Genomic DNA, 14,945 nt, shown 5'->3' with positions numbered 1-14,945 from the left:
GGAACGGTATACAGGTGTCTCGAGGGCTTTCGTAGGAGGCTTGTTCTACGTCAAAGTATTACGGAGGAGGGCAGTCGAGTGTCTGGCAGCCACTCGTCAAATAATAAATCGAGCATCGCCGCGTGATTTCGAGACCCGAGCATCTCCCTTCGCGATCCGTCGCCCGTATATTGCTTTCCTTTGTGATCCAATTCAACCTTTTCGTTCCGAATGCTTCGATCGAGCCCCTCGCGGCCGATCCTTCCACAATCCTATTTCCGAAAGCGGTTCGTTAGCGGACGCTTTGCCACTGAAAATTCAATCTGACGAGGTGACACGCCAGCTCAATCGAGTCTTCCCGAAATTCTGCCCGGGCGATCCTTATCGGCCGTCGCAATCGGGGGAAAGATATTTATCCAGCGTTCGCGCGGCTCGTTCGAAGCGAAAAATTATTGCAGAAGAGGAGGAAATGCATTGCCCGAATCTACGATAAAAAGATAAAGCGATGAAGAGACTGTTGCTTGAACCTTTCTCCATTTTTTGGCACGTGTTAGTGAATTCTCTGATATTCAAACTAGCATAACTTTGCGGGGAAAAATCGTGCGACCATTTTCTTTAGCTCGTTTCGAAGCGCGAATCTTTTACTTTTAGATCGGTGTATTCATTTTTCAAAAAAAAAAATTGTTGATCGTTACAATTAATATAAAGTTACGATAGATGGAATGCTTTTTTGGCTGCGAGACTGATGAATAGTTCGATATTGAAACTAGCATAACTTTGTGGGAAAAAATCGTACACCGATTTGCTTCGGCTCGTTTTAAAGCGCGAATCTTCCACCATCAGCTCGGTATATTCGTTTTCCAAAAGAAAATTTGTCGGTCGTTACAATGAATATAAAATTACGACAAATGCAACGATTTTCTGACTGCGAGACCGATGAATAGTCTGATATTCAAACTAGCATAACTTTGTAGGAAAAAATCGTACGACCATTTTCTTTAGCTAGTTTTAAAGCGCGAATCTTTTACTTTTAGCTCACTGTGTTCGCCATTCTTATTACAACGTATACTTCGATTAAGAAAATTCGATCTAAGAGCCTTTACAACGTCAGCGACATCGTGAAGTAAAACAATGCGAAACCGGTTCGACGAACAATCCCAAAAGCTTTGTTTCTTCGAAAGATCCACGAATCTCGCCTCGTCTTTCAAGACCTTCATAACGAAATTCAACGTTCCATGGTCTGAGAATTTGCTCCGTTTCCAACTGGCACACAGAACTTACAATGTCGTCCTTTCATCAAGAGATGATGCTTAAACAATTCCCAGCTTGAGACTGAATCGGGCTGTTCGTATCTAAAAAAGCGACGTGTCCCGGGCGAATAAATCAGAGGACATGGGGAGACGCAGCCCGACGCAGCGGAACTTGAAAAGAGTGCTCTCGTTAATTTTTCCGCTGTAGTGTTAATTCGTTTCCCTTTAGCGGAAATACCGCGGCCGCGACAAGGGCGGTTTAAACGCAGAAAAACCGTCCGATTGATAAAGCTATTCATCGGCCCCGCTTTGTCCCTGTCGATCATCGACAGGGGACAAAGCTGGCCCGGAAACAGAGGAACGTAGTCGCAGACGCGGCTTGCTGCCGTTTCCAATTATCCTCGAGGGTCTCGTTCGCCGTTTAATCATCCGAGACGCCGACTTCTTCGATCCCTTTAAAAACTTTCCTTTCCTCGGCGAACGTCCAAATACGTAGCCAAAGAAGGGGGTGGGAGACCTCTACGACGGCCTATCACGGTCCTCTCCGACGGATGACGAACGACCGTGATATTGTGTGTTATCTGCATTTTTCCTAGATAAGGGCCAGCCCGTGAGAATAGGGGGACTAGGTCAGCCGGCGAAAAATATGCTGATCATTTGTACCGGTCACCTCGCCGTTTCATCATCTTTTTCGACCGCCACTCTGCCTCCTGACTAGCCTGGCTGCTGCGAATGGCCGTCGCGTGTTATCCTGCCGGCCGCATCTTTCATATTATTAGCGCATTATAGCGGACATTATCGCCGGGAAAGTCAAGGCTTTAATAAATCGCTGCGCAAGTTTCCCGGTTGTCGATTCAATTGGCTGAGTCCAGGGGGACTGATTGGGTAGAAATTTTGCATCGCTGGTCCCTGAATTGATGTTGCTAGGTTCTGCAGTAGTTATATTTCTTTTCTCTTTTATGTTATATTTTTTATTATATTTCTTATTGTATTTCTTGTTATATTTCTTATTATATTTCTTATTATATTTCTGGTCATATTTCTTGTTATATTTCTTGTTATATTTCTTGTTATATTTCTTGTTATATTTCTCATTATATTTCTTATTATATTTCTTGTTATGTTTCTTATTATATTTCTTGTTATATTTCTTGTTATATTTCTTGTTATATTTCTTGTTATATTTCTTGTTATATTTCTTGTTATATTTCTTGTTATATTTCTTATTATATTTCTCATTATATTTCTTATTATATTTCTTGTTATGTTTCTTATTATATTTCTTGTTATATTTCTTATTATATTTCTTGTTATATTTCTTATTATATTTCTTATTATTTTTTATTATATATCTTATTATTTCTTATTATATATCTTATTATTTCTTATTACATTTCTTTTCCTTTTTGTTCTTCTTATATTTCTTATCATATATCTTATTATTTCTCATTACATTTCTTTACCTTTTTGTTCTTCTTATATTTCTATCTCAAGAAGTGTCTTCATGGAGTGTCTCTTAAGGAGATCGACCGAATCGTCTTCGATTCCACTAATTTTCCAAACGAACCTGAAACCCTGAAATTCTAAAATGAAAACACGTAGTTTAAGACCCACGGAACAACTTTTCGACGAAAGATGCTCGGCCGGCGAAAATCGCGAAAGTTCAAGCTTATTCTCCGCGTGCCAGGCGAGCAAGCGCTCCCCGTTCGCGGATAGTTTCGCTCGCGAAATTCACATTCATTCTTTGCGGGCCATTTAATGCGGTTGCGCGAGTAAAACAGCGCGGGCCAAGAGGGCGAAAACGTTCCGTTAAAAGCGGTGTTCCCATTACGATCCTCGCGTCGCCGCGGCAGCTTTCGCGGCGGTTTTCGCGGAGCGGTTTTCCTCATTTTTTCCAAAGCATCACCCTAACACCGCGACCCATCACGCGGACTCGTCCTCCCGCGGGATTTTCCCTCCTTCCGCTCTATTTTTTCCAACCGGCTTCGGAATCAATTTCGAACGAGTCTGCCAGATGCGGGGGTGTCCCGTTCGTTGTCTCGCGTTCTCTTTTTCCTTTTTTTTTTCATTTACGTCACCGCGCTTTTATCGTCGTCGTTTAGTCATTCCTCGCTGGCCTTTCCATCGAGGCTTTCCCCGATTTTCCGCGATCGCGTATCATCGGATCAGCCGGGGATTGGCGATCGGGTTTCCCAAAGCTTTTTCGATAGCGGCGCGGACCGGTGGCCGCTGGTTAACTAGTCGCGACGAACCAATTACGAATACACGGTTAATCGTCACGTTTCCACATAATTGTTGGATCGTCCTTGCTCGTCGACGACCCGAGAAATCCGATCGATTGCTAATATTCGCGGGATTCTGTCCGATCGGTTGTTTATTTCGACATGTTCGCGAAGAATCGTCCATGTTCGAATCGCTATAACTTCGTGGAAAATAATCGCACGAAATTGAATCGGAGCTTGTTTCAGAGCTTAAAGCTTCTACTTTCGCAGTCCTGGACTGGATTAATCGAAAGATTTTTTCGCTTCCGGTGGCAAGCGATAGAGTCCGACTACGTAGCTTCCTCTTGGCGGCGACGGTGTACGAAGCATCGCGAAATTTTTGATATTCAAACTGTTGCAACTTTATAAAAAAAAATCGTACGAGAGTGAAACTCGGCTCATTTTAAAGCTTGAGGCTTCTACTTTGACACATCTAAGCTCGATTAGTTAGAAGAATGTTTCGCTGCTTCCGACACGATGTAAAGTCTGACTATTGCAGTTTCCTCGCGACATGTATGAAGTGTCACCAACTGCCGATATTCAAACTGTTGCAACATTGTGAGAAATAATTATAATGGAATGAAATTGAACTCATTTTAAAGCTTGAAGCTTGTACTTTGTCGATCCTGAGTTCGATTATTTAAAAAAAATGTTTACTTCCTGTAACAAGAGGGAAAATCTGACTATACCCTCTGCTCGTAGCGAATTTGTATTCCGACAGCAGCACATTTTTGAAACTATGACAAATCGGCAGGGAAAAATCGTGCGTAACATTTTGGCACGTCGTTGGAAAGTAGAAACTTCAATCTTGAAATCTGCGTTAGCTTCAGCCGCGAGAAAAATTTCTCAACGATTTTACAAACGTTCGAAATCGGCCACCTGCTGCATCGGATTATCCAAGAATCCTCGCGGTTCGAGAATTAATTATTCGCGGCGGCGCGGCTGTCCACGTGACTGATATTACCGGACAAAGGACCGCGATGTCCCAGGAAGTTCCTCGGAGCCGTTCGCAGACTGAATGCTCGAGTTCCTGCATTTATCTCGAGCGGCGCTCGACGCCCGTCTCGGATAACGCGGCAAAATGCTAATGCGTTCATCGCGCGTCTCGTTAAGCTCGTTTTAAGAAGTTTGAACAGCGCCGTATTACCTGGCCCACTAAAAACCATGGTACACCGTGGCCCTGGGAGCTGGTGCAGTTAACGTTTGCAACGTCATGCACGAAGTTCCGCCACTGTGCGGTGTAATCCAGCGCTGCGCCGCGGCCGAACTTGCGTCCTACGGCGAGGGAAACGTTAACCCTTGGCCAAGAAAGTTAGTTCATTCAAGATTACGCTGTCAAAACTTGCGCAGGCATGTGCGGCCACGTCATAAATCCGTGTATGCCGCCGGATGCATGGGTCCGCGAACATTCAATTTGCAAATCGAACCCTCCACCGCGCCTCTAATTATTTCTTGGTCGCCTCTCAGGCCGATAATCGTGTAATCTCATTCCCTGTAATTCTTTTCTGGTTTTGGATATAAAGATTAGAAGAGCTTTTCTTGATACTAAAGACAGTTTCTTGTCTCGTTTTTTGGTCGTTTTAAATTATGCTGATGTATTTGTCTTTTTCAATTTTCAATTCGTCGAAGATCGTTTTCAAATGTGTGATCCCGTATCTTGTTGTTTGGTCGCTTCAAACGTGCTGCTACATTTATATTTTCAATCTGGACGAAGATTAGAAGGGGTTTTCAATCTTCCAATTTGGATATATTCAAATATATATATTGTAATATATTCGAATACATTCAAGTTATCGAATATATTCAAATATATATTCGAATATATTCGAATACATTCAAATTATCGAATATATTCGAATACATTCAAATATATATTGTAATATACTCGAATATATTGTAATATATTCAAATAAATTCAAATATATATTCTAATATATTCGAATAAATTCAAATATATATATTCTAATATATTCGAATAAATTCGAATAAATTCGAATATATATTCTAATATACTCGAATAAATTCAAATATATATATTATAATATATTCGAGTATATTCAAACATATATTACAATATATTCAAATATATATATTATAATATATTCGAGTATATTCAAACATATATTACAATATATTCAAATAAATATTCTAATATATTCGAATATATTCAAATATATATTCGAATACATTTAAATACCTATATTATAATATATTCGAATACATCCGAACATATATTATAATATATTCGATTATATTCAAACATATATTACAATATATTCGAAAATATTCAAATATAATTGTCTTCAAATACGTGAACTCGTTCTTCGTCATCCGAGCACAAATAAAATTTGGGAAGCACGATTTCAATACAGAAATACGCCGTGTATTTTTATAGCGAAGAAAAATCTTCGCATCGAGACCAAGCTAAACCAACGTAAAAAATCGCGAAACAACATTTGTAATCCAGAGAAAAATCTTTCACACCAACCATATACGTTATAAATCTGATTCCAGCATAGAAAATTCGGGAGAAGCTCTGATCTGCGATTAAAGAGCAGGGTATAGAAATAGAATAGAATCGTTGATTCCCGCGTGGAACAAAAATTTCCCTTTTGTCCGAGATAGTGCAACGTGAAAAATCGTGTTGGCAAAATTTCGAACAGAGGAGCTTTCGATTCTGGGGTATCCTGACGGGACGGGCGGCGGAATGGCCGGCGCAAAGGGGTTGATACCGGTGAAATTGATGTATCGCCCCGGCGGAAAAGTTGCAACAAACCGCGCCGGCATTATTTCTGCTCCGCGGGCCAGATAACTTTCGGATTAACGCGACTCGCTCGCGAACCGATTTTTCAAGCACGCCTCGTTACACCCCCCGTTCCCGTTCGGCCACGGATTGTTGCTGATATCGGCCGCGGAAGTCTCTCTCGCGGGGGAGACCGGTCTATATCACCGTTTCTCACTGTTTCGGCACGCCGTTTACCGTGCCCGCGATAATCGCAGTTTGCAGAAGGCACCACTGCATCAGCGTTCCGCAAACTTTCTAACGACGACGCAGCGCTTTCCAGCCCACGGCCACGCGATTGTTCTACATCACTGGCGAACTATTGCTCCCCTCCTACCACCCTAAGTAGTTACGGACGATCATGGTCCGGCGAGCGAACGCGCCAACGTCAACCGTCGCCAAGTATTTCGGCACGGAACTTCCACCATTAGCTGGCTTCCTTCGCCGTTCACTCTTTCATTGTTCCATGGGGTTCCCGTCGCGCGAGTTAGAACTTCCACTAATTAGGAGGAGGACGTGACAATTACCGAAAATGTCGGAATAATTTTCTGACTGTTAGACGCCTGAGCTGTCTGATATTCAAGCTGATGTAACTTCGTGGGAAACAATCGTACGGCCATTTTCTTTAGCTCGTTTTGAAGCGCGAATCTTCTACTTTTGGCTCGGTGTATTCGTTTTTCAAACAAAAATTTGTCGATCGCTGTAATTGATATAAAGTTTCAATAAGTGTAATCATTTTTTGACTGTCAGACAGATGAATCGTCTGTTATTGAAACTGGTATAACTTTGTCAAAAAAAATCGTATGATCATTTTGTTTCGCTCGTTTTAAAGCGCGAATCTTCTACTTTCAGAACAATCAGCTCATGTTTGTAAAAAAAATGTTTGCGTCGCCAGCAGGTGGAAGAATGTAGGCACTTTCACCTGTCCGATGTTTAAGGTATTCGATCGATTCCACAGTCGAGGAAAAATTTTTTCCTTGATTAAAACCACCGTAGGTTTAAAGATCAAAGTCTCCGCTTTAAAACGACGTACGAAAAGTTATCGCAAGATTTTTTTTCAGAAAGTTACAGCACCCTAAATTAGGCACTAGATCGTAACACAAATCTTTTCTCTCAGATGATCTCCCGCTGCATAATGTCAATAGCAATCAACAATCCGGCAATGAACTGTTTCAAAATGTCTCGCGAAAGTGTCCAGAATGAACTCGAAAAAGCGCGAGCATGTTCATCGGACCGCATTAGGGCGATTCTCCTCGAGAGAACTATCGGTTGCTGTCCGGCAACTTCTGAAATCGGAACTTTTCGTCCGATAGTTTCGGGAACTGGTTTTTCGCTCGAGTGTCATCGAAATCGGTGGACGTCGCGTGTTGGGCCTTGCAAGCGCGATCCATTCCGTCGTCGGCGCGTTGCCGGCAGCGGTAGACAGACAGTGGGCCCGTTAACGAGTCGCGAAATCTTTCGCGAAGCTCGCGTCTTCGTTCGACCGACTCGCGAGCGTGTTCTGGAACTCGCTCGTTATCGCGGAACGATTTCGCACAAAGAAGTCGGGAGAGGAGCCACTTTCTTTCCCCCCTTTCCACTCGATGCGTCGTATCGTTCGCACTTCTATAGGGCCATGAAAGTTTATATTCCTCCTTCGGCTTGACAATAAAATTCGCCGTTCCCGCCGGAACATCGTGTTCGAGCGACGAGACACGAATAGGAACATTGACCGACCCATCCTCCTCAGACTATCTCGTTCGGCCGTTGTGCGCGAATCCACCCGCTCGCGCGAGCTTCGTAAATTTTTAACACGCGACGAAACGTTTAGGCGCGCAACCTGCGCTCCTGCAGCGAAAACAGATTTTACAGGGCGTCGTCGAAAGACAAGCGAAATGTAAGGAAACGTCGAGAACGCGTTCCCTCGAATTGGATTTCCATGTTACGTATCGTGCTCGCGCATTTTGTCCCGCGTTTTCCCCTCGGCATAACGTTGCTAATTTTCTGCCGGAATTAAGGGAAACGTGTTCGCGACGCTACGAATCAGAAGAGCACGCGGGCCGTGAAGATATATTGCAATTTTCGCGGCGATACGTCGCCGCGAATGTTTTCGTTATTTCTAATAGCGTGAAAAATCGGGTGCAGCTCTTTCGAATCTATAGTTACACTAGATATATTGTTTATTGAATATATTTGCATTAAACTTTTTCTTACTTCTCTTCTTGCTTTGTATTATGTATATATGTAAATAAGAAAAGGTTTAATGTAAAATTAATGTAAAGTTGCAGTAAATTGAACGATTTTCTCAATGTGAGACTGATGAGCCCGATATTCAAATTAGCATAACTTTGTGGGGAAAAAATCGTACAGCGATTTGTTTCAGCTCATTGTAAAGCGCGAATCTTCTACTTTCAGCTCGGTGTATTCGTTTTTCATAAAAAAATTTATTAGTCGCTGGAATTAACATAAAGTCGCAGTAAATGGAACGATTTTCTGAATGTGAGACTGATGAGCCCGATATTCAAATTAGCATAACTTTGTGGGGAAAAAATCGTACAACGATTTGTTTCAGCTCATTGTAAAGCGCGAATCTTCTACTTTCAGGTCGGTCTATTCGTTTTTCAAAACAAAATTTTGTCGGTCGCTAGAATTAATATGAAGTCGCAGTAAATGGAACGATTTTCTCAATGTGAGACTGACGAGCCTGATATTCAAACTAGCATAACTTTGTGGGAAAAAATTGTATGACCATTTTATTTAGCTCGTTTTACAGCGCAAACCTCGATGCAAATCCCCAATTTTCCCTGCAATACGCAGCTCGAATAAAAATCAGAATCGGTATAAAAACCGTATCGAACGAGGTTTGCGCGACGAATCCTTGATTCGGTTTAGAGCGATCTATGGAAATGTTTAACGATCGAACAGCTTCGCTGGCAAGCTCGTTTCTCATCGATCGCTGAACGCGGAGCGTCCCGATCCGGTGCAATTTTCTATCCCATCGATTTCGCCGTCCCGTTTCTAGTTATTGCGGAACAATAGCCGGCGGGACGGTAAAAGACGCGGCTCGCTCGACGCGTGAAGACGCGGAAAAGAATCGCGAGACGTTCGCACGGGGGTTTGTCTAGCCCGTGACACGGGTTTCCCCGTGATCCGCGCGGATTTCGATGAAATTTCTTGAAACTGGCGCGATCGTGCGTGGCAAAGCAATTTTGCAAATTGTTCTCCGATCGGAGCCGTCGATCGGCAGGCCGGTCACGTGCCCGACGATCGCGGCGGGGAAACGAACGAGGCGACGTTTCCGGCGAAACCAATCGAGAATCCGCGTGTCTGACTTCGAACGAGCCGTTTAATTCCATCGCGAGCTGCGCGTTGCGTGACTTTTTTTCGGATAAAACACCGCGAGTTTCGACGCCGTTCCCGATTTCGCGAAGAGAATATTTCGGGTCCTCGGCGCGGAACACTTCACCTCCGACTTCTAGGATCTTTTCTAGCGTCTCCAGTTAAGATTTCTATGCTCTCAGCGTGTACACAAGATTAAACCCTCGCTGTAGACTCGGATAAAAAAGGTCGAAGGAACGTTATTCTTTTATTTTTTTAAGAAAACGTAGCTATTGCTGGTATTGTAACTATTATAACGTCGCGGACAAAAATCGGACGAGACCATATTGGGACTCATTTTAAAGCCTGAAGCTTCTACTTTGACACTCCTTAACTCGATTATTTAAAATATTGTTTTGTTTATCGCGGCGAGGGAGAAAGTCTGGAACCCCCTCGAGCCTGTAATCGAGTACGAAGCATCGCCGTATCGGCGATATTCGAAATGACGTAACTTCGTAAAAAATAATCGTACGAGTATGAAACTTAGCTCATTTCAAAGCTTGGAGCTTCTAGTTTCGCGGACCTGAGCTCGATTATTTAAAAGATCTCTCTCTTTCCTGCGATAAGCGGGGAAATCTGACCATGTAACTCCCTTGTGACAGCAACGAAGTATCGTCATATCGTCGATATTCCAACTGTTGCAACTTCGCGAAAAGGAATCGAAAAGCAATGAAGCTAAGCTTATTTCAAAGTTAGAAGCTTCTACTTTCGATTCTCTAAGTTTGGTCACTCAAAGCAATTTCTTACTTCTCGCGGCAAGTGAGAAAGTTTGACCATGCAACTCGCCTGTGGCGAACCTTGAATTATTGCAACGACAGCATACGCTTCAAAGTGGAGCAAAACGGCAAGAAAAAATGCCACGTCAATTTTTAATAGGTCGTTTTAAAGAGAAAGCTTCCGTCTCGGAATCCATGCTAGTATCAATCAAGAAAAAAATTATTCACAGTCCGTGGACTCGATTAAATTAACGAAACACTCGAAAGAGACTACCTCCAGTTTCTCGCTTGCCACACGATCAACAAATTTTGTTCAGCAAAATGCACTCATGAGCGTTAAAGTAGACGATTTCCGCTTAAAAATGAGCTAAGGTGGATTGTCGTACGATTTTTTCTCGCGAAGTTACAAAAGCTTGAAAATGCAATGCTTGACGCAGGGCTGCGTCGGTGGTCGTTTAAATTGATTGCGACGATAAACAATTCCTTTGTTGTTGCCGCGACGCGTTTTCTAATTGCAACAACGATCTCACGACGGAATGCAGCGAGATGAGAGGGTTTCGCGGTCGCGAAGACCGCCTTGGCATTTTTCTCGGAGAGAAATCGCGTGGCCGAATTTCTGTCGGCGCGGTGCGTCGATTCTCGGTTCATCGATGCTTTTTGTAATAGATACCGTCGCGAAGAGGAAACGCCGATTTAGCAAGCTATCAAAGCTACACGCGATACGTCACGGCACCCTGATTTCATCTGTTTTCAGTGCGATCCCGGCGTGGCGGTTGATAGATTCTTCCACGCTCTCTACTCGGCGAAGAAGAACGATCTGATACCATTGCTGCTGGGCACCGCCTGCTCCGAGGTCTCCGAGACCTTGGCGAAGATCGTGCCCTATTGGAACGTGATCCAAATCTCATTTGGATCTACCGCACCTGCTCTCTCGGACACCACGGAGTTCCCGTTGTTCCTGCGAACCGTCGCACCCGATTCCAGTCACAACTCGGCCAGGATCGCTTTCATCAAGCATTTCGGATGGGACACTGTCACCGCCCTGTCGCAGACAGGCGACATGTACTCGCTGGTGAGCATCAGACCCGACCGCGATACGACGCGACAGCGTTCCTCGACCCTTTTCCTCTCGTCAAACGTCCTGTTTTAATCGCACAGCGACGCGAACGTTCGCGATGCTGCATTTTTAAGAAAATTATCGCGCGCAGTCACGGTATATTAACTCGTGCGCGACCGTTTCGCAGCTGTACCATTGGCGTTTTCTGCGCCCAAAAATTCGTAGATGCTATTCGAACATCGGGGAAGACGCACGAGAAGGTCCCATGGCGATTGGTTTTGCGGAATCGGAGTTAAAAAATTCCAAAGTCAACCTAGTCCGTCGTTTTGAGAGAAACTCGCTGTTCACTTTGTCGTGTCTATTCTCGCGAGAATTATGATTGCACGCGAAGCGTAATGAATTTCTGTGTGAAAAAATTCGTAGATATTGTTGAAAGATGAGCGAAACTATTAACTCAGTTCCGAGAGTGAAATATTCTGTAGTTTTGCAGTAAAAAAATCCTGAACTCAGTCTAAAATGCGCCGCGATGAGAAGGGCAGGCAGAATATTCGCGATGAAATTTTCATTCGCAAAGCTCGCGTAGGATTAATTACCGTCCGACGGATCAATTAAGACGCGAGCGGGCCGAACTTCTGTTTCAGGCTGTGAACGATCTGGTCACGGAACTGGAGCAGGCGAACATCACGTGCACAGCGACGATCACGTTCGCGGAGAACGATTACAAGGAACAGCTGCGGACTTTAAAAGTAAGACACGGCAAAGCTCCATTCAATTTTTCCGTCGAGTCCGAGCCGGAACGTTTCGGTCGCGCGGTTTCTTCGTTTCTTTCTCGCGAGCGGCGCGAAGAATTCCACTTGCTGAAACCGTATCGCGAAAAAAAGAACGGTTTCTATGTGTCGCGCGCGCGGCAAAAGAATTCCAGCGCGGAATCCGGGCGCCGACGATTAACAAGCGGCGCTCGCATTCCGAGCGACGACACCGCGAGAATTTCCGCTGCAACCCTTTCACTATGCTCGTCTAATTGCTGCGTTCATTTCAGCTGTAACGGCCGCGTTCTAAATAAAAAGATAACTGCGAGGCTCATCGATACAGCGCCCGCCGGCGGAAGTGCTTCTACTCGCCGGTGAAATTTATTCAATTCGATCCGAACTTTTCGAGGATGCTTTTCGGACGGCGTTCGTCGAAGGACCGAAAATTATATCGGACGCATTTCATTTTGCCGCGAGCACATTTTTTCTGCGATATTGTCGAGAACAACTTTTCATATGTTATACAATTCTTCGCAATATATGTATATCGTGAAAGAGTATTTCTGATCTAATTTAGAAAATGTTATTAGGATTAGTATAAACGTACAATAATTGTCTGATATTCAAATTGGTATAACTTTGCCGGAAAAAATCGTACGACGATATTTTTTAGCTTATTTTGAAGCGCGAATCTTCTACTTTCAGCTCAGAGTGTTCATTTTTCCAAAAAAAATTGCTGGTCGTTACAATTAATATAATGTTTCAGTAAGTGGAATCATTTTTCGACTGTCAGTCAGATGAATCGTCTGATATTGAAATTGGTATAACTCCGTCGAAAAAAATCGCATAACAATATTCTTTAGCTCGCTTTAAAGCACGAATCTTCTACTTTCAGCTCTATGTATTCATCTTTCCAAAAAAAATTGTTGGTCGTTACAATTAATGTCAAACAACAATAAGTGGAAACATTTTTCGACTCCCATGAGAGATGAATCATCTGATATTGAAATTAGTATAATTCTGTCAAAAAAAATCGTACGACCATTTTGCTTAGCTCGTTTTGAAGCGCGAATCTTCTACTTCTAGCTCGATACATTCATTTCTGGAAAGAAAATTTGTGTACGTTTCAATTAACATATAACAAATACCTCTTTTCCCTTGTCGAAAACGAACGACAAGTGCCAAGCAACACAATTGCATACAAAGAAATCGTGGAGCAACGAGTTGAAGCGGAAAATTAAATTCCTGTCGATGACAGCGTAATTAAAGCCATAGATCTACACGGTAGCTCCGTGGATCGCTGTTCGGTTCGATCCAAACAAGTATAGCGAACGGTGGAAAGACGAGAAAGATTCCGGGAAAAGTAGAAGCCGTTGCATTAGGGACCATCAGGTCGTGTCGGGCTTGGAGAATCGAGTTAGTCCATGGCTGCCTTCGTAGGTCTTTCACTGAAGGTTCATAACTAATTACACGTCGGCGCTAATGCGATAAACTTGTACGAAAGACGCGACGGTCGCGCGACTCACGGAAAAACGGGGATGCAGATCGTCTCCGTTAATAAAGATCGTTTTATTCGATTGCAGGAATTGGACACTCGAATCATCATCGGGAGTTTTTCGCCGCGGCTGGCGCCCCAAGTTTTCTGCGAGGTAAGCCACCAGAAAACAAAACTTTCGAAATCGCTCAATTTTCAAGAAACGAAGCATAGTTCGTGGAACATCGCAAAGTCTGCGAAAGCCGGGAGAATTCTGCGAAGTTCTGGGCTAATTATATGTAGTCTATAAAATGTTCCAAAAGATCTGCAAGATGCAAGAAAGTTAATCAAATATTAAGCACGCTGGTCGTTTAATTCTTGCTCACAAAAACGACGAACACACGAGTCTTGTTCTGACGAACATCACAGACTATCAAATTCCTGAGGTCATTTGAAGCAACTTTTTCCTTAGCGAAAATGCAATCCGCCGCTTCGTTTACGAGTTATTCGCGAAAAACACTGAGCAATCGGAGAGCGAGCGCGGCAGGCGCTCCGCCCTCGCGGCCAATACCGCGTCGCGCCGGCCGTTTGATGCAGCGGCAGTGGTCGCGAGGGCGGGATCGCGATCTCTAATTGGTCAGTGTTTTTCGTGAATAACTCGTAAACGAAGCAGCGGATTGCATTTTTGCAAAGGACAAATTTACTTCAAATGACCCAAGGAATCTTCCCTTCCCAAGTATTATTATTGTGCCCATAAAATCGTCTAAAATCTACCAAATGCAAAAAGCTTGATAGATCATTGCGTGTGGCAGTCCCCTCAACGTTCCTTATAAAAAATATCCAAGAAATGAGCAACGTTGTCGCGAATATCTTCGCTTATATATATACGCGCGCGAAGCTGTCGCCGGAAGACGCCGCCGGAGAACAGAAAGAATCGTCCCGTTGGCAAATAAATCGGCGGGAAAATTGTCCGTCACGGAGCGGGGGGAAATTTTGCGAGGTACGTGTAAATTACGAATTTTTACAGTCGCTCGTAAAACAGCGCCGAGGACAAACGCGGGAGTCCCCGTCGTTTGCTGCGCGGCGGCATTAAACGCCGCCGATAAAAGTTATTATTTTTCCATTCCACGGACGGACAACGATCGCCGAACGGTCCTCGCACGTGTTTTTCGGCAGCTCGGGGGATATCTCTCGACGCGATCGATCGGCTGTAACGCAGCGACGCGAGCCGCACACGTTTCGCATCCCCGTTTCGATTTCCCGGTGAAAACCGAACGGAACGCAAACACATGGGCCGCGCGGCTTGTGTCCCAGCTAAGC

At 43.9% G+C, this 14,945-nt stretch overlaps 1 protein-coding gene across 4 annotated transcripts in view; it reads left to right on the top strand.

The window, feature by feature from the left end:
• The window catches only part of GABA-B-R3 (gamma-aminobutyric acid type B receptor subunit 3), a 93,842-nt gene that overhangs the window by 32,992 nt on the left and 45,905 nt on the right, over window positions 1-14,945 (top strand). For all 4 annotated transcript variants that reach the window (XM_076518487.1, XM_076518485.1, XM_076518486.1 and 1 more), the window contains exons 3-5: window positions 11,100-11,417; window positions 12,044-12,148; window positions 13,735-13,800. In XM_076518487.1, the coding sequence (XP_076374602.1) occupies window positions 11,100-11,417; window positions 12,044-12,148; window positions 13,735-13,800 (489 nt within the window). The remainder of the gene's footprint in view (window positions 1-11,099; window positions 11,418-12,043; window positions 12,149-13,734; window positions 13,801-14,945) is intronic.

This window comes from Megalopta genalis, chromosome 2 (genome assembly GCF_051020955.1).
Source record: "Megalopta genalis isolate 19385.01 chromosome 2, iyMegGena1_principal, whole genome shotgun sequence".
In the NCBI taxonomy this organism is placed as follows: domain Eukaryota; kingdom Metazoa; phylum Arthropoda; class Insecta; order Hymenoptera; family Halictidae; genus Megalopta; species Megalopta genalis.
Note: the sequence above shows the minus strand (reverse complement) of the source record. Positions and strands in the feature narration are given on the sequence as shown.